Source organism: Myodes glareolus, chromosome 8 (assembly GCF_982192425.1).
Source record: "Myodes glareolus chromosome 8, mMyoGla1.1, whole genome shotgun sequence".
Lineage (NCBI taxonomy): Eukaryota > Metazoa > Chordata > Mammalia > Rodentia > Cricetidae > Myodes > Myodes glareolus.
This window is the reverse complement of record NC_142033.1, coordinates 10,555,497-10,576,133: the sequence shown is the minus strand read 5'-3', so window position 1 is coordinate 10,576,133 and position 20,637 is coordinate 10,555,497. Positions and strand designations below refer to the sequence as shown.

Here is a 20,637-nt window from a genome sequence, read left to right as displayed (position 1 = left end):
TGATGACTTGTTTCTCTTAATACAAAAGTTGGCTGCCGCTCACTGATGCTTTACTCACTTGTCTCCCAGCATTCAGCCGGAGCGAGTGACAAACATAGACTTTTTTATTACTGATTTTTATTGAGCTCTACATATTTCTCTGCTCCCCTCCCCCCTTCAACCCTCCCAAAGTCCCCATGCTCCCAATTTACTCAAGAGATCTTGTCTTTTTCTACTTCCCATGTAGATTAGATCTATGTATTAGATTCACATGTATTGTATGTATTGTATGTATGTATTGTATTCCCGTGTAGATTAGATCTATGTTTCTCTTAGGGTCTTCATTGTTGTGTAGGTTCTCTTGGATTGTGATTTGTGGACTGGTTTTATTTGCCTTATGTTTTAAAACCAATTATGAGTGAGTACGTGTGATAACTGTCTTTCTGGGTCTGGGTTACCTCCCTCATTAGCTTTTACAGATAGATATGTAACGGAGGATAAATGAACTATAGGTATTCAATGAATTCAAGCTGACTAAGGAAAGAATACACACCCTTGCACCAATTTCGTTCCATAAAGCATTCTGAATGCTCTGAATTACTCCAGATTAAAAACAATGAAGTTCTCAGGAAAGAAAGATTTCCTTTTCTTTCCTCCTTCCTTTTTTTGTTTTTTGTTTTTGTTTTCTTCGGGACAGAGTTTCTCTGGGAAGAAATTTTTCAGTGGATACATTTTGAAAGCCCCATAAAACCAGTGTTCTCACAGAAATACTCACAGATTATTGCCATCAAGGAATTGAAGTTCCCGATGTTGAAACACTCTCGAGCCACGTCGATGAAGTATTCAATCATTCTCGCTCTGTGTTTCTTCTTCACGGGCTGTAAGGAAAGTGACAATGAGCAGGCAGGAACCCAGCACGTGGGCCCAACAGTTAGAAAGGAAGCAGGAAAATAGGTTTGAGAAAAAAATGCATTGTCTCACCATGCAGATTTCTGTAGCAACCAAGTAGCTTAGGCGATTGAACCACTCTACGTAAGCTTCTAAGTTTCTCGTTTTCTTCCGTTCACTGTAGCAAGTCTGTGGAGAGAGCAATACGGGCAGATGAGGTCTGGAATACACGCTGATGGCCTTCCTCTCCCTCTGGAGAACCCATGTTCCTCTGGGGTCATGTGTTCTCAGACCCTCGACTCCAAAGAAGGATTTGCTGGTTCATTTGAACCATCAGCGTGCCACAAGCGAGAATCCCACGGAAGAGACTCTTAGTGGGGAACTATCTAGATCTGGCTGGCCTGCCAGTGTGTGGGAGACTGTCTTGATTGTTAATGGATGTAGGGAAGAAAGCCCAGCCCACCGAGGGTGGTGCCATTTTCTCAAGGCAGGGGTGCTAAGCAATATAAGGAGTGAAAGCTACTGAGCACAGCAAAGGAAGGGAGTAAGGACACAGGCCGGGCTGTACTGTACTGCTCTCTACTCCATATTTTTCCCCCTTTAAAGGTAAAAGTCTTATTTTTGAGAAACTTGTTGCCATATATATATATATATATATATATATATATATATATATATATATATATTAGAGGAAGCAACATAAGAAAGCAAAAGTGTTACCCTCCCTTCACCCAAGGAATAAATAAGGGCATAAAACCTCTCCTTAAATGGTGGCGTTTCTCTCTGCTCTTGACGGTGTGGTATGACTAGCTACTTGAATTCCAACCTTGATTTCCCCTCCATAGTGTTCTGGAAGCTGGAAGTGTGAGCTAAATAAGCCCCTTCTCCCTAAGTTACTTGTTGTCTGCATACTATACCACAGCAATAGAGATATGACTCGAACAAGGGTTGCGGGCTCAAACAGGATGCAAATGCCAATTGCTATCAACACAGCAAGGAGTGGCTGAGCGCACGGGGCTAGAAACCCCTCTCTAACATTTAGATGGGAAACAAGATGCTGGAGCCACCATTTACCCAAAGATAAATGGAAATCTACGCTATTACTCTCTTGTGTAGGGTGAACGACACACTGTTCAGAAGCTGAAGCTCATCTTATCTTGGAGTTCAAGGCCAAGCTTGAAGAGGTTCATTAATCCCTCTTTCCTTCCTTTCAGAAGACACAAACAAAAAAGTCCACTAGCCTCCTACTGAAAATCATGTCTTCATTTCCCATGCTCAGTGAAACTAGTCTAAGGCCGGAAACAGCTGTGGCCTTGTCTCCCCGAGAGACTTCATCAGTAGGTGAAGCAGCCACAGATCGCCTAACAATTCAGAATGCTTCCAGAGGTCACTCTAGGAAGAAAAAACCTGTGCATGTGTTCATGAAATGGACCGTGTAGGTCCAGGACCACATTCTTTCTGTGTGTGCTTTGCCATAGGCTGTCGTGAGGGATTCACTCACAGCAAGGGCCCAGGCTAACTTGAGCTCTGCCAGGCAAGCTGGATGTACATCCTGTCTCCTGCCCCTGCTGCTCAATCACAGGCAGACTATTCTCTTTGATTTTCTTGCTGGCTTAATCTGCTAAAACCATTATATGCTTTTATCGTCTACCTTCAGCACCACAAACACTTGGATCTTGCCAGGAAGGGCTTCTTAAATTCCTAAATAAGGAGGAAGTGATGGGGTAAACTATTGTACAGGCACTTAGAGACCCAGCCCAAGAAAACAACGGTGAATCACACACAGCTAATGAAAAACACAAAAACAAACAACTTGATACGGATTACCTTATCGTTGTCCAAAGGGTCCTTCTGCACGAACGCCTGAACAAATTCTTCTGGACCAATGTAGTTGAGTCTCTCCTGAAACAAAAAGCCAACAATATTAAATAAACAATATTAAAGAAAATGAGAAGAAACAGATGGCCACATTTCCCCTTATTAATTTTGGCAGCACCCACGAATTTCTTTGATTATAAAATAAGCTTTTAGCCCTAAATACTTTCTTCATCTTCAAGAGGTGAAAGGAGACGTTTCATAAGACAGCTGAAGAATGAACAGTTATCGGAAAATAATTAGAGGCAGACGATAAAGAAGGTCAATAAACCTTGCTTTCCCACATTTTGTTTAGTATGTGTTTATGAGTACATTCCCAGGATATCAGAAACATCCATATTCAAATGCCAAAAACAAAACAAGCTTCAGTTGTTTTGTGGATTGCTTCCCTTTTGAGTTATTCTGACCTTTATCAACAAACACAGTCTCGTTGCCAAGGCAAACAATTCTGGGGCCACAAAGGGCAAAGAAGATAGGGCCTCACCAGCTCGATGTGAGTCAGCTGCTGGGCCAACGTGTAAGGGTCACTGCAGACTGTCATGATGTCGCGCTGTATAGACTGGGGCTTGGTCTTCAGGACGGTGAGCCGGTCTGTGGCTGTGGAGCTGAGTTTCGCCAGGACTTCCTCGTACTGGCTGAGGGCGGCGAGTTTTCGGATGAGACACTGCATCATCTGCTGGACGTTCTTTCGGTACGTCTGCTAGGAAGCAAGGGGAGGATGACACCCTTGACCTGCCCGTCCTCTGCCAACCTCAGACGCCCCACCTTCCAACGCTTTGAGCTCCACCGGCTTCAAGGAGACCCATACACAGCAAAGTGTTCAAAAGCCTAGGTTTAATTGGACTGTTCTCTTAGAATGCTTTTGAAAATGTCATTCAGGCTGGGCCTTGAAAACACCTCAGAAACGTCAGGTCAGCTGTGGAGGTGGCCCAGTATAATGGATACGACACACGAGGAAGTGTTCTCTAGTGAGAATGTGCCTGTTCACTTCTGTTAGACAAAACCAACATGTACCTCAAAGCAGATCATCCCCTTCCTGTGTTTTTATAGCCGCCTGCATGACTTCTCCATTCCTATCACTTAGCCTCATTCTGCTGAGGGCATGGAAGCTACGTGACGAGAACGCACCTTACTTTCCACTCCCCTGTCATTCACCTTCCTGACTCTCACATCTGCAGTGGAGCTAGATACCCATCTTTGTTATCTGACCTATTCTTGATTTTTCCATTCATCTATTCATGTCCATTTTTTTCCCATTCATGAGTTGATATTGATGCCCACACACACTCTGACACATGGCACTTCCCACCACGATGCTACTATCTGGTGCCCCCCGTTTATGATTTCATCGTGCTATACTCATGACATTTAAAATATGTTGATTTCAAAAGTGTTTCCTGTTTCATAGGTAAGTATCAACTTCTTGCCTTTTAAAACACTTGTTAAGGCAAGAAATGAATTCCCAGTCAATCCATTCATCATCTATCAGTCCAGCATCCTTCCATCCATCCATCCAACATCAATGTATCCATCATCCATCCATCATCCATCCATCATCAATGCATCCATCATCTATCCATCCACCCATCCATCCATCCATCATCCATCCATCCCTACCCCCTCCCTCTATCCCTTCTTTGGGTATACTTGTTTAATACGGTGTTGTTCTTGTCTTCCTTTTCTGGCCCCAAACTGCTAACAGCAACTATCCTTCTAGGTGAATGATGATGCTTGTGTGGACAAGAGGAATGCAGGCTGACACAGTGCCAGCTGGTCACTTAGGCTGACAGTCCCAGAGAGTCTACCAAGGCAGGCAGGCAAGCCCGCGCTTATGCCTCACTGGCTTTTTAAAAGGTGCCCGATACCATCTGCCAGGATTAGCAATTTGAAAATTATAAATCTAAAAGGCATAAAAATTATCTTCTTTCTAATTTGGCTTAGAGTGTGCTTAAACACACACACACACACACACACACACATACCTGTAGCTATTCACAATAAGGAAATTAAATTACAAATCTGAAATCGCTACAACTCATGTAGGCAGAGGTTAAAAGCAACCACTGACTGCTTTCTCCATCTTTTTTCGTCTCTACCTGGCAAATAAGCTCTTAAATAGGCCCACTGTATAACCTTTGTTTTTGTCTACTTTCACGGAGTAAGTGGGGCGTGATGACTGGGAGTTCAAAGTCATCCTAGGGATTAGCCTGAGATACGTAAGAACCAGTCCCCACCCCACCCCACCCCACCCCCCAAAAAACCCACCTTTAAATAACCTATCATCCTTCTAGGACTAGAGGTGGAAGTTGGTAGTCCAACACTCAAAGAAAATGTGTTGTTCTTTGGTACCCAAACCAGACAAGGCTAAGGAATGTGCTTCTCCTTCCCCACCCCAACCTCACCTTTCTTTGAGAACACTGAGATACACTAAAACTAACTTGTGTTTACTTCAGACTGTGTACCAAATGTCCTTATCAATGCCTACATGAGTGCTCCTGCTACTTCTTAAAATTATGAAAGGGTTCCCAACATATTTCTCTTCTTGAGACACTTCAGCTGCACCATGTACCATTCTGAGTAGAAAACGTGTTATAAGGTTGCCTTTTCACAGTCATCAAAATCTATTTACAAGAGTAACCCACAAGTGCCATTACTTAAATATGACATACAGCATGATGTGGCTAAGGGGATATTGGTCAAATTCTTCTAAGAAGAACTCAAAGGTTTCTAAGCGGAAACTTACTTCCCTAAACCCACCATTCCTCAGGTGTCTGGACCTGTACACAGATGCATTCATGCCAAGGGGCGCTCTGGGAGGGCACACACAAAGCTGAGCACACCTGGTGCTGTGCAGAGGGGTGGGCTTGGTACTTTTACTTTGATTCCTACACTACTTGATTCGGTGCAAATACAGTGGAAGCCCACCAGGTGGTATTTCTCGGATAGCATACGTATGAGACGTGTGTTTGAAAGTTCTTTTTCACTTGGAAAAGCAGAAACTAATCTTCAAAATGTCCATCATTTACATCCCACATGGGCTGTCTCGGCACCTCACACCTCACCTCTTCCCTCTCAGGGTGGCTCACACAAGGGCCTTTGGGTAGAAACAGCCACCTTTCTTCAGGTCAGCACCTGAAGGTCCCAGCAGAGTAGCAGTGGGCAAAAGAAAGGGCTGAGTAGGAACAGTCTGCAGCCTGGGTCCCATGCGGAGGATTCCCACTGAGCAGGGGTGAGTCCGACTGAGCAGGGGTGAGGCATGTGCTGGACAGCGTGCTGTAAAGGGTACCTCGGATGATTCTGATGGCAGCAATGGGTAGGAAACAGAGCTTGCCTAGGAGTCTATCAGGTGACAGACTGGTGTTCTCCACTTAAAAAGATATTATTTTCAGGAAGGGCCAGAGGAAATGTAGGTCACTAGTGAGCAAAAGCAACAGCAAGAAAGTCCACAACAGGAATTGGTGTGTGGAGAGAGAAAGATGGAGGGAGGGGATACTGGAGGAAAGATGGGGGAGGGGTACTGGGGGAAAGATGGAGGGAAGGGATACTGGGAGAAAGATGGAGGGAGGGGATACTGGGAGAAATACAGGGGAGAGGGTGCTGGGAGAAAGATGGGGGGTACTGGGAGAAAGATGGGAAGGGGGTATTGGGAGAAAGATGGAGAGAAGGGTTCCTGGGAGAAAGATGGGGGAGGGGGTACTAAGACCCTTTTCAGTCTCTTGCTTTCATCTGATCCCATTTGAGGAGTTAGGCTCTGTGTGGCTAAGCATGCTTCCTCACTGAGTCACAAACTGCTAAATGTGTACTTATTCTTTTTTATGACTTCAGTTGCCAGAGACAGTAATTACCTGGCAAATAAAGACAGAACTTCTCATAGAGACCAGCCCCTTAAGGAAGAGAAAATCACATTCTACCCACTCCAGCCATTTGTCATGGAATTCAATCATTAGATTCATTTCATGATTCTTCCAGGCAAGCCCCAATAAAGCACTCCATTTGGGGCAAATCCCCAGGGGAGAAGCATATTAAGTCAAATTATGTGGAACTGTCCTAGCAGATTCTAAGGAACCTGACTAAATTATATGCAGGGCACACCTGGATTCACCGAGTGCCAAAAACCTTCCCTGAAGTCAGAGGCAAGAAGCAACAGGCCCCGGTTCAAACCCAGGCTTCTTCCACGGGGAGAAATAACGTCTCCCTATTCTCTCAGTTGACTTCTTTGTTTATCCCTTCACTTTTTCATTCATTCATTCATTCATTCATTCATCCATCCATCCATTCATCCATTCAAATATTCTGAGAACCAACTACGTGCCAGGCATTCAGACAGGAGTGAAAGATGTCATGGAGAATGAAGTGAGCATCATGGGTCCAATGGAGCCACAAACAATTTAGCATAAATCCCAAAGCAAAAAGCACAAAAGCCAAGAATGGGAATGGCTGGGACTGGAGCCCTGGAAGGTCTCTCTGAGGAGCCAGGTTTAAACACGTGACAGAAAGGAGACGGCCAAGACAAGAACCGCAGCAAGAGCCTCTACCACATCAATGCAAGTCAGTGTCATGGCTTATGGAGATGGGAAGGGAGCGAGCAATTTAGTGGACGAGGCAGAGCACACTCCGTTCGAGCAACGGTTATGTGTGGACCCAGTTCCTAAAGTCTGGAGAAAAGCAGCCAAGGAAAGATGGCTTCCTGTGGTGCCCCGGCCCTTCAAGGCAGACGCAGCCTCCACTTGAAGGAGTCCTTGTCTCCCTAGGAATTCTGTCTCGTGCCATGCCACCGTCAAAGCCAGATGAGCTTTTCATGGTGTGGAAAGAATAGGCTAGTAACACAAATGCCAACAAGAAGCCAGAGTCAGAAGACTGTCTGACCCTCTCCTCCACGTCACCCAATCCCTGGAGCCTTGACCTTGTTTATAAAGATCAGATCTCAGTTGGCAAACAGAAAGGATCACCATCTCTGATTTCATGATAAGACCAGCAGCCATCAATAAGGCCTTTTCAAATCACTGCATTTTATCCATTAAAAAAAAAAATCAAGTGTTCCTTTTTGGGGAGAAACAGTTATGATCTAATTTCTCTCTGAAAAAGCTACAGAGAACAATTAGCTGGCAGTGCCAACAGCTCTGCACAATTGAACAGACATGAGAATTTGATTGTGACTCCTCACCTTCATACAGAAACAGCCCTGGGATGGCACCTATCTCTGATCGCTTTGTCACAAACCAAAGCCACCGAGCCAACCCTGGCCCTGCCAAGCAGCCAGTAGCAGTCACCCATACAGAATGCTTGCAGCAATGCTACACTGGCGGACTTTGACCTTTGTGGGTGATAATTCACAGCAGCAGGAACCTAAGGCGGGAAAACTGACTAGAACACTGTGCGCTCGCAACCAGCAGGGAGCTCCACATGATGTCATAAAGCAGCAGTGAATGCTCCCCAGTTGAACGCCACACAAGACAACTAAGCGCAGAGCTCTCAACAGCCGGAGTTTCCTAATTTCACTGATCTCGGATTAGGAAAACGGCAGCGTGAGCATTCCCGTGAATCAGAACAGGTGTCTTGAGCTCTTATCTCTGCAGCACAGAGCCGAAAGAGAGGTCGGCTTCTCCAGGGAGCTGTCATGGAGGGGGCACTGTGTTAATGGAAAGGATATCCCTGTCCTGCCAGGTACTCCGGCTACCTTTCTCCAGGTGACAGTGTTACACCGTGCCAAACTTATTCCCAGACGCTTATCTGCCGCACGGAAACTACAAACATATTTTTGCCCAGCAAGCCTCAACACACAAAGTTAGCCCTCCAGGCCTACTTCAAATACCTCGGCTCTGTTGAAGCTGCTTAGCACCTGCTATCAAAGGCTCGGTTGGCAGAGGTGATATTTAGGGAAGATGACCTAAGAGCCCTGCTTTGAACCTCCACTTATTCCAGGTCCTAGCCTCGAATCGACTTCCGGCACCAGAATACTTGGATCGTTTCCTGCACGCCACCCCCAGCCCCTGACATCCCAGTTCCATGAATTCCCTTTGTTAATTACACAACACTTCATGTTTCCCCTTTGATCAGAGTGTGCGCTGTGAACACTATAAAAGAGCAAGTGAGGCCTCCTATCCTAAGAAGACTTTGTCTTCCCTTGTTTATGTTGCATTCACCATCACACCGGCTCATGTATGCCACGCGAATGTTCTACCAGCCCCAGATTTCTAAGTTTTTTATCTAATGTCCAGAATCACTAGTATGCTTTTTCTGTCCCCTGTAAGGTATGTAACCAACTGTATTTCCCTTTTATCTGGAACGGACAGATCACAGCCGTCCTTTCCAGATGCTCTCAACACTGGCAAATGTACTTTCCCCCTTTATAGTCTGGACTGTCTATTTCTACATGAGTTATTAATATGCTACTTAGTTATATCTACTGTAAGTGTAGATAGATACACAGAGAGAAGAAATAATATGTGAGCTGGGTCAAACCTTTGAAGAAGGCAGAACAAAGCGGAATAAAAACAAAATGCACCTGGCCACATGAACTAGCATGAACACAGCCGGAAATAACAACCTAAGACTCGAGATCACACTCATTTGAAGGGGGAAGGAATAATTGTTCACCACGTGACACACCAGAAAGGCCAATATGTAGAGTGCTATGTAGAGTGCTGGCTGAAGGCAAAAGAAAAAGGCGGCGCTGAGTTCTGGGTCAGTTCAGCCCCGCTTCCCTCCCAGGCTCCACCTGGAAACCCCATTGGCTCCACTACACTCCCGTGACCAACCTCCTCGCCGCTGGCCATCCTGTGCGCCAGGTCCTTAAGGTTTCTCATCATTCTCTCGTCCCGGAAGTCATAAGGAAACGTTTCCGTCCACTCTGTCAGGAGTTGAAGAATTTTAGGTGCAATTTTTCTCATCTGGTTCTAGGGAGAAAAAGAAATCTACGTCAGAGGTACCCACCACCAGGGTCTGTGTTAAATAAATAACCAAGTAACTGTGTCACTGACTAAATTCTGGTGCCGCAGGTTCTCTAGGGAAGAAGCAACAGCTATAGCCCCCTTCATATCAACACCACGTATGGTTAACAACGGCAGGACGGGGTCCTCTGTGACTTTTATACTGATCCTTCTTTCATTGCACTTTATTTTGCCGTGCTAGGGAGCTAACCTAGGAGGTACACAAAGGAGGTGAGCCTTCCACCACTGGCCCACTTCTGCAGCCCTACCCCACAATCTTCACGCCATTCCCAATTCCATTCGCACGGCCACTGTGCCAGTTAGGCACTGTGCCAGTGGGGCTACGCGGGGGTCACCTCTGGAAACCGTCACCATGAAATCTAAGCCAGAGTTAGCAGATCTAATCAAAATAAAAACAAAACCAAGACAACAAAACCCATAAAACTCGAATGCTGCATTACCTTATCACTGTCCCCTTCACTGAGTCGCTGGTGCTCAACACACAAGTGGCAAACCTTGGCCATCAGCTCGTACGGGTGCATGAATAGCCGAGAGCTGAGCAGGAAGGTGAATATGTACGTTCTCTGCAGCAAGAGAGGGAAAGTCGTCTTTGTCACCACTTCTCTGAGTTTGCACCATTCCTGCACACTATAATCTCCTCGTACATTGGAGCTAAGAGGCTGTGGGTTCCAGTAAATGCCAAGTCCCCTTCACCGCCACTTTATCTTAAAATCACAGGATAAATTCAACTCCCGAAATGGCCCAGAGGACATTTTCTTATCCGTCTTCAGGGAGCCAGGACGTCTTTGTTTCCCAGTGTAATCAAGAAGAATGAAACTCAGCCCAGAGAGACTCAAGGCTGGCTTACACAGGTTACCCACACTGCAGAAGGTAACGTGTCCACATACTATTTTAACCAATAATCAAAACGGAGAAACAGAAACCCACCTGCCCTACCCGCATTCAGTCAAGAACTGCCCAGTGTGTTCCGTGCGGCACACACGGTGTTTGTGTTACAACGTTTGAAGGCTGACTTTCTGCTGACCTACTGGCTTGCCTGAGACTAAGCTATCAGATAAAGCACAATACAGCACTATATACTTTTCCCAAGCAATCACCGATGAAGCGGTGCTTATTTATTCTAACAGTTTCAGGTTTTCCATCAAAAGAGGAATTCCATGGGTTGTTGGCTCCTCCAGCCCTCCTTCGGCACCTTTAGTGGTTCATAAACATTTACAGTACTGAACAAGGGATTCCTTATACTCTCGATAACAAGTTTTCCCTGTCTGGGAACATATTTGAAAATGCTATGTAATGAATCACACGGAGATAACTCAGTTAAGGACATTATGGTGAATTACCATTGGCAAGTGCACGCTCTCCTTTGCAGCATGAGTTTATGATTGTATTTATAAAAACTAATAAATGTGGTCTCTAGGCATTTCCAGGAACTCACCATCAATAAACGGCTGCCCGTTAAACTCAACCTTCTTGTCCTTCTAAATCCCCCTCAACAGACACAAGAGGGGAGGGGCGCTCACTTGGCCCAGAAAGGACACCTGGCTTGACTGCTGATACTAAGAGGAACCAGTGAGTAGATACGTCTCCCCTCTTGCCTCTCGGAACAACCAAGACTGAGATAACATACGGCGGCCTTCCTAGGTTAGAAAGTGCCGACTATGCAAGTGTGTCAAGGAAAGCAAAAGCGGGGCCAACACCACCCGATGTCTGATCTATAGTTCACTGCATCTGTGTGTAACGTATCTCTCTCTATGGACTTTCCCTGGGTATGTTAAAGCCACACGGCAGAAGCACCCAAAGCTCTCCTTAATTGCATTTTCACAGAGCAAGACATCGGCACGGATCAAGTCTACAGATATCTCTTCATTTAGACTGCCTAAAATGTGGTGGACAACCTAAAAAAAAAAATCAGATGTGGAGACTTTGCCCATCTGACCCATCTCCAAGCTCAATTTGATCTCAGAAGTTTCAATGATAGTATAATTTCTCCTTGGAAAAAATTCTTAGCCACCAACACAATTTCCCAGCAAGGACAGTAACCATAGCGTACTGTAATTTCTTTCTTTCTCTCTTTTTCTGTCTTTTTGAGACAGGGTTTCTCTGTAGCTTTGGAGCCTGTCCTGGAACTAGCTCTTCTAGACCAGGCTGACCTCGAACTCACAGAGATCCGCCTGCCTCTGCCTGCCGAGTGCTGGGCTTAAAGGCGTGCACCACCACCGCCCGGCTCATACTGCAATTTCTAAGCCACACCAAAAATGGGCTTCAGAGGAACACCGGTACCTACATCTGGATAGTAATCCACATTGGGTACTAAGTGTTGGATAAGTGCCTCCAGGGATCCAGACAGGAGGTTGTTGTCATGGTAACACAAGCCCCCGCAGCTGTCCTCTGCAGACTGGTAGAGGTTTCGGTTGTAACCGCTGCTGTCAAACATTGCTGAAAAGGGAGGTGTCTGAGGCATACTTTCCTAAAAGGAATGAAAAACAAGAAAACACAGTCATCAGTGAAATGTGATATGAAAAGTAAGATTTCACCAGTAATTCTCATAACAGCGCAAGACACGCAACTTGAGAAAATAGCTGTGACGCACAGTTCGAACCAGGAAGAGCCAAAGTGCTCCGAGTTCACGCGTACACACACCTGTAATCCATTATTACAAACTGCTTAGATCCAGTCTGCACTGTAATCTACATGGTGTCGTTTTTACACACGCTCCTTAACAGTCACTTGGGAACAGGTGTAGAGGAACCTGGCTCCAGTTGCTTAACCTCATGGAGCCAAGGATTTTCAAGTCAAGACGTCGCCAGGATGAATCAGATAAAACTGAAGGGAACTGACAGGCACTGGACACGTGGACGAGCACCAGGGCTGAAGCTGAAAAGAGGCCTGGAATTAAAGGGCACAGATTGTTTCTTTGCCTGTGTGTGTCTAACGTGTGTCTGTGTTTGCGCATACCGAGAGACGTCATGCTGGCTCCCCAGCATGTTACCTGGCCTTTGCTTCTCTCGTCAGCTCTCAGGTTTGGGATGCTGTGTGGGTACTGTGTGCACAGCCTGTCTCAGCCAACAGGCAGGATGAGAAGGCACTTTATATTTCGGAACAAGGCGTACTGCCTCAGTCTAGAGAAGTTGCTCTTGTCCCTCTGTGTGTTTTGTCACTCAAAAAGCCCGTGTCAGACAGTGTTCAGTGCAGGCCAAAGGTCGTTAGGTTATAACTGGGATTCCTGGGGACCCAGTGCAGGGCCCTGAGAACATACTCAGATTCCTGGCTGTGAGTCTAGACACTGGAGGCATTCAGATTCATGGAGTCTGGGGATTCAGAGCCGAGGGAAAGTCAAACACTCTGCCCAGGACTGATGAGGAGCAGCCATGGAGGTTGCAGGAGGACACAACCTGGGCTAATCCTTCTTTTTAATAGGCTGAAAGGTAATTGCATTTAAATGAGGGGGTTAAGCTCAGCCCCCCAGCAGCATCTGTTCCACTTATGGAGGTGGGATAAGATTGGGGCTAAGAACTCTGTAACAAGGTCTTGTGTGGCTGGGGTAGGTGGTGCCCAGGAATAGGGTGTTAGAACAAAACAAAGTCGATAATGCCAAGGTCTCAAATGAAAGCAGCATTTAGGAAAAACATATCCAGAGAGATATGGAGATACAGAAGTACTGGAAATGGTGGTGCACGCCTTTGATCTGAGTACTCCAGAGACAGAGGAAAGCAGGTCTCTGTGAGGTCAATGCTAGCCTGGTCTACATTGTGATCAGGGCTATGTAGAGAGACCTTGTCTCAAAAAGAGAGACATAGACATAGAGAAAAATAGCTTCATGTTCTGACTTCTATCCACCCAAAAACCAGGACAGAGATAGAATTTCTAAAAAGTTCCATAAAAAAAAAAACAAAATTGCTAGAAATGGGAAGAAAAGTATCCTTGGGAACCCCTCCACTGGGATTTTCAACATCTGGACCCTGGGTTATCAGTGCTGTGTGCTTCTATTAGGGAGGACATGGTTATAGCATCCAAAGGCTAGACTGCCAAGTCACTAGGTGAGTGATTAAATAAACAGGACAACCACTCAGATGATAATATCTGACACACAGAAACTGTAGGTAAACAAAAACAAAACAAAACAAAACTCAGTGTTATTCCCTTATATGGTGTAGACAGAGTGACTTTCTTTCCTCTTCAAATCGTCACTTTTCATGAAGATAATTCAGGTATAATTCACTTGTTACAAATCACTGGTTTCTGACGAGACAAACAGAGAAGAAACCCTTGTTCTCAGAAGCAGGGACCAACCTAACATTTGGAGGCCCAGGACCTGAGATGCCACGCTCACCTAGGTTACTTCTCACAGCCCGGAAGGAATCCTGTCTGGATCTGGCTGTGGCTATCTTAGAACAGCTCCCAACAGTAGCAGCCACACAGCATCCTTCACATACAGGATGAAGGCTAGGACTCCCGAGACGGGAAGCTTTTCTGCCCAGAACCGTGAATTTTCCTTGACATCTCTACTCACCTGTCACTGAACACAATCAAGTGCCTTTGAAGATGGTTGGCCAGGACTTAAGAACTCCAGAAAAATCAATAAATGATAAACCTCCAAAAGGGCCCCAGAAACTGTTTCAAGAGATAGAAACTACATTTCTAAGTACAATCAATTAGAAGTGGTTGGTCGAGAGGACCAAGGATGGCCTGGAGGAGGGGGTAGGGGGCTGGAACTCAGTGGAAAAGGTTGTCCTGAGTGATTAGGACAGATTGTAAGAAGCCATAGAATAAGCCGCCCAAACTCTTGTTTCTAAAAATGTGGGACCTGGAGCTCGGGAAGGTGAACTGGGGTGACCAGGTTAACACAACACAGCCACATGACTGAAGTACAATGTGGCTCCCCAAGGAATCTGTGCCCCAGTGCCTGGAGCCTATAAGCAGTAAACAGCTTACCGGATAGTCCCAGATCACCCCAGTTCCCTTTTAAGAGCTTATCCCCCAAATTACCAGTATTTAGTATCACTCTTATTTACTCTCCTGTAAAGCAGAGAAGAACTTGGATTCCACCCCCATCCCTACCCCCGAAATTCGGACTCAGTGCTGGAGAGATGGCTCAGCAAAGAACTCTCACTGTTCCTGCATAGGACCTGGGTTCAATTCATAGCACCCACATGGGGCTCACACCAGCCTCTAACTCCAGTGAGAAGGAACCCCAAAACCTACTTTTGGCCTCTGAAGACGCCTGCATGCATGTGTCACATGAATATATACTCATACAGGTTCACACACATACACATAAAAATATAAGTCTTTTTTAAAACAATCAAACTTATTGAAATAGTCCTTGATAGCTGTGAAGCCTTAGAAAGTTATCTGTCCTACATTCAGGTACATTTCACACCTGTCACTTTCGGGTTTGCTCACCTTTTCCCAAACCCTAAATGGCGCGCGTGCGTGCGCGCGCGCGCACACACACACACACACACACACACACACACGTTCGCCTGTGTTTACATCCTGTCTGCTTAGCAAAGAGCTTAGAACATTCTTTTCAGAGGTGTAGCAAAAGCTTTTAGGGGTCATACCACTCCCAATCCCAAAAGTAGCACTCAGAAAATGCACCCCCCCAAAAAAAGGCTCCTCCAGAAAACACTGTAAATAGAGATGGCAACGTAACAGAGGTAAGTTAATCAGCATTATAGCTTATTCTACCTAAAACATCAGTGGAAGGAAAGCGTGTGTCTCTGGAGGTCATTTGCCATCAAACTGATGTGAAGACCTGTGGCCAGCCGCTGAGATCCAGTCATGGCATGAGACCTACACACAAGGGCACATTACGTCTTCCTCGCCCTGGGCTCAGAACCATGCCTCTGTCTGCCATCTCCAAGCCCTGTTCTCTTCATGGTGACCCTTCTGCCCTCTCTGATCTCAGACGCTAGGAAAGTCATATGCTTTCCATGAGCTTTACTTCCCCAGAACCCCCCGCCCCCCATGAAGCTGTCCCTCCAGAGGGACACGCGGGCAGGGCTCTGAGAATCTCACTGGCTTCTCTTGTTCCTAGTTTCCTGACTACAGATGTCTTTCTGGATTACCCTCTGGTAATTCTTGTAATCCTTCTTTACATCTCACATCCTGTTTTGTTTTCTCCCCCGCCCCCGCCATGCCTTCCCTGCTTACACACACACACACACACACACACACACACACACACACACACACGAAGGCTATGGTAACTTGCCTGGGATTATATATAAAGTACACAGAGAGTAGGGCTGGAAAGCTAGGTCTCCAGATCCCAGGGGCGAATTTTATTATATTACTTCGATTACATTTAAAATAGTCTTTGAACTTCTAATTTTTAACCATTAGGTGAAAACCCCAACATTTTGTCCCAAATTGTTTGCTATTAGAATGATTTATACATTTTACATGGTCTGCATAGATTCTTATTTCTAAGATATGTTAAAATTACAAACGATTCTCATTAAAATACAATCACACTGCTAACAGTAGTAGTTAAGCTTCTGACTTTGATGATCAATACATAGTTCCATCCAGACAGGAAGTTCAGAGGTTCCAGTATGTGCCTCAAGAAGCACACTCTCTTTACAACTGGGGGGCATGGGAAACCAGAATAAGGGGGTTCCGTTGACTTACTGAAGCAGCATATGAAAGAGCACAGCATTGTAGAGTAGATGGCTCAGTCCGTACCCATGGCTCCATGAATTGCAGAGCTATTTTCCTGTATTTCCTCACAGGTTACCAGCCAAAGAAAATTGTAATGAGCCAATGACAACAGACCATGGGACAGAGTGTCCATCACTCATTCTAGACAAATCTCTAGCGAGAAGCCAATGCAGGAGTTTTCTGAAAGTCTCACTGCCTAGTTAGGAGATAAGTACAAAGGCGGCAGAGTGGTACAGCGGGTACTGTTTGGAACCTTAATTTTAAATACCTAAGAAGACAAGGCACAAAGGTTTGGCTTCTTGCAAGCATTCTTGGTTCCGTGACCCACATCTACAGCTAGGGGTCGTTCAACACCATTCACCTTCCACGTCAAGGTCTCCCACTCCATTAGGCTCAGGTCTGGGACTGAAAAGTGCAGCCCAGAAGATGAAATAAGACTGTAAATTGTCAAGAAAATAAACTCAGTACCTAATGCACTAGACACAAGAATCAGAGACTTCCCGACCCCTGGGTTCCACCATCTCCAGGAACTTCTTGCCAATGACTCCTCGAGGGAGATCCAGGCAAGAAGTGGCTCTCGCCCTCTGGCTCCCACCCATCTTCCCAGCCACTGCAGTTCTGCTGCCTTTGCTGTACAGTCCTCATAACGAATGGGCTCGCGTGCTTTGAGCTTACCCCCCCCCACACTTTCTAACATAAAACCAAGCCCCTCCAGTGTCCATCCCTTTTTTTCTTTCATGCAAAATCTGTCCTGCATAGTATACTCATAAATGGGGCCCTGCTAACCAAACACCTTATTTAGGAAACAAAGATTACTTCAGAATTAAAGTGTATGACAGCAGTTAGTTAAATCCTGGCTCGATTTATACCAGATAAACAAAGAGTTAATTCCCTTGAAGAGGGGATCTGTATGAGACACACAAAAATCCTGTTGGCGATTCAATCACTGCTTAGCCTACACTGCAGACTGGAAAACTGCTCTCACCTTAGAGAGTTTCATTTCTAGGTCGGTTGCTTGAAATTCAAGATACATCCTAGTCAGCTAGTGAAACAGATCTTTTTGAAGAAATTTCACACCTCTCTGCTGCTGTGCCCATATAAACGCGCTGACATGTCTGCACAGACAATACTGGAGCTCCTGTCCGGCACAGGGCGCTGGCCTAGCGTGGAACCTAGATGTCTTATGTCTACTGCAAAGCAGGAGAATGAGGTGGAACGACAGGGAACCTTCCTCCAAGACATTCAGGACTAGCTCCTTCTAAATCAAGTGTGTGTGTGTGTATGTGTGTGTACATGTGTGTGCATGTGTATATGTATATGTATGTGTGTATAAACGTTTGTGTGTATGCATATGTGTGTATGTGTGTATGTATGTGTGTACATGTGTGTGCGTGTGTATATTTATGTGTGTATAAACGTTTGTGTGTGTGCATATGTGCGTGTTTGTGTGTATATGTGTGTGCATATGTGTGTATGTGTGTGTATGTATGTGTGTACATGTGTGTGCATGTGTGTGTGTGTGTGTGTGTGTGTGTAGTACCAATTCAGCTGAGTTAGAGAGAACATGAGAATGGCAGGTCTGAAGGGTAGAGTTCCTGAAATGGGCTCCCTAGCCCAGTGGGGCATCACTCTGGATAGAAGGCATAGTAAGACAACAAGAAATAGATTTTTATTTTATGAAACAATAAACGAGAATGAAGAAAAAATACCTTTCTGAGCACTAAAGCTAGCCCACAGGTTGTAAGTTACGCTGGAAATGCTTCCAGCAGGAACAAGACACACCCAAGCCAGGCAGAGTAGACAAATACTCCTTCTTAAAACTGACTTGGGAAACAGAAATCAGTTGACAGACATCTTACAGGGGCTGCTAATTTGTGCACAAGCATAGGTCATGTTCTTCCAACGACCCTGAAGAAAACCCTGACATCGATCCTGAAGCAGGGGCTGGCTGTGGATGATTTACAGGATGAATTGATCTGAAAGGCATGTCGAATGGCTTCAGACCAACTGAAGCTCCAGAAGAAAAGCCGCCTTTCCCTGACCGGCAGATTGTGTCCGAATTAGCGACTGCTTTGGCAGCATGATTTACGATGGAGCAGGTGCACTGGGGAGGAGGTGGTTTCAGGTGAGGACTCCAACTGGGAAGGAGGCTGGGGTATGGATGGGCGTGGAGCTACATCAAAAGCCACCCCTGACTTCTGTGGCAGACGCTCTGACAACCTTCCCTAGAACAGCACGTCAGGGACTCCTTCAGTTTCGAGAGAAGACAGAAAATGTGCAGGTCGGAAAAAAGCACTTTCCACTCACCCTGCGTCACCATAGGGTGCAGTGTTTACAACCCCAACGACTCTACACTGATTACAGTGTTCTAGCATCAGTTTAAATGGCAGACAAGTGTCCCGACTTTAAAAGAAAAATGTAGGCAAAGCTCTCCTTATCTCAGCTGAACCTTGAAAGTGTGTTTGTTTAGTGGGGAGAGATTTCACTTAGTACCTGGAATTTGACCTTTCTCAACTCCTGTCTAGATTCCACGGGAACTTGGAGCTTGAGGATCTGCACACTGGACAACTCTTCCTTTTCTCCGTTGACGCCGCAGACGCTGGGTAAAAGTTCCTAACACCCTCCTAGCCAATGCCTAGACCGACCGCTTCACTTGTGTGACACAAGACTTGGGAATGCAGACTGACTGAAGGCTCCGGGGACTGTGGAGCTGAGCCCAGGTGACATGCCTTATTCTAAGCTTGGAAACGTCGAGATGATTATCCTCTCGTTTCTTTCCTTAGACTGAGAAGCCCTTTCAGCAGGGACCACAGAGAGGATCTCCGAAAGCTGGGAGGCTGCTCCTCCTCTAACCGTCTTAGGAAAAGAGGTTGTGCGGTGAGAAGGCACGGGGCTGAGAGAAAGACGAGAGGAAGTTAAAAAGTTCACAGATGGGAGCAGAGAGGCAGAATACACGGAAGCACCTCCATAGTGTGCGGCTTTTAGAATTGAATCCCGATGTTCGGTAGGTTTCCCAGTTCAGGGAGGAAAAGGATAGCTTATTTAAAGTTTTGTTATTAACGTGTACATGGGGGTCGTACCTGAGGAGGCCTGAAGAGGGCATCAGATGCCCTGGAACCGGAGTTATAGCTGTCTGAGCCAACGCGGGGGCTGAGAACCGAACCTATGTTTCCTCTGCAAAGGAATGGCGGTGTTTCCTGATTTGAGGTGCCATGTGCGCGCCCCACCCCCCACAACTCAAATTTACATTTTGCTTAATCAGCTCTTTTGCTTAACTAGGATTTTTTTTTTTTTTAACTAATCCCTAATTGGTGATGGAAAAGAATTCTGACTCAACTAGTTACAATTTTCTGTTGGAAGAACAACAAAGATTAGATTTGTGATCTTTTGTCATGGGACAGTGGCAGCAGCTTATTAAAGTGCAAAATAAAATTTCGGTACATGGCAACTCTGAATAGGCCTGGGGTGACATTGAAATCCTTCCTATTGGGTATGTGGGAAGGCAAGCCAGGCCATGCTGACATTCTCCACGCCTAAAAAGCCTGTACCATCTACAGCATCCTTGCAATTCTCGATCTTAGCAGTAGGTGGCGCCGGGCTCCCTGTCTTTGACAGAGCGGGTGCTTTCCAGCACTAACAGCTGGGTTAGGAAAACAAGAGAAGGGCAGCTACAGTACTGGGGAAATGTAAAGATCTTAGCACTTATTGAACTCAGAGAAGCGGCACCGCCCGTGCTGTACTAGCTGGCAGTGCCCACAGATCTATTTTCTGATGTCTCAGGCGCCCATCTGTGATGAGAATCAGTTATTTCATAGTCCTAGATGGGTAAAACTCATCTCCAAATCATCACTACCTAATCGAGTGTTGCCAGAAGGGCTGGACTCCTAGAAGACTCGCCTCCTCTTCCATGTCTGATAGCCACCACTGGCCACAGCGACCGAAGGGCACTTCCCACGGGCAGAGAGTGGGCTAGAGAGTGACTTGGTGGCCCAGCACTTCTACAGCATACACAAAGCCCTGGGTTTCATCTCCAGCACAAGCCAGAGGGACAGAAAGAAATAGAGGGGGGAAAAGACAGCCGAGAAATATGCAATTTTGTTCAACTTAAGCAAATTTACATTTAAATATCTACATGCGACTAGAAGCTGCCACACTAAACAGCACAGACACTCTGGGATTATAAAATATATGACAGATCTGAAGCTAAATCATGAAATATCACAGGGGATAACTTTTATTAAGATATTTTACTTTTCTGTGTCCAGTATGTTTCAGTAGG

At 45.7% G+C, this 20,637-nt stretch overlaps 1 protein-coding gene across 3 annotated transcripts in view; it reads right to left on the bottom strand.

Moving 5' to 3' along the window:
- Rasgef1b (RasGEF domain family member 1B) overlaps nucleotides 1–20,637 on the bottom strand; it is a 509,760-nt gene that overhangs the window by 11,144 nt on the left and 477,979 nt on the right. For 2 of the 3 annotated variants that reach the window (XM_087908846.1, XM_048426389.3), the window contains 7 exons: nucleotides 11,977–12,159; nucleotides 10,133–10,255; nucleotides 9,501–9,638; nucleotides 3,227–3,442; nucleotides 2,695–2,769; nucleotides 961–1,056; nucleotides 755–857 (listed from right to left, as the gene is read on the bottom strand). In XM_087908846.1, the coding sequence (XP_087764972.1) occupies nucleotides 755–857; nucleotides 961–1,056; nucleotides 2,695–2,769; nucleotides 3,227–3,442; nucleotides 9,501–9,638; nucleotides 10,133–10,255; nucleotides 11,977–12,159 (934 nt within the window). The remainder of the gene's footprint in view (nucleotides 1–754; nucleotides 858–960; nucleotides 1,057–2,694; nucleotides 2,770–3,226; nucleotides 3,443–9,500; nucleotides 9,639–10,132; nucleotides 10,256–11,976; nucleotides 12,160–20,637) is intronic. The other variant, XM_087908847.1, reaches the window with a different exon arrangement.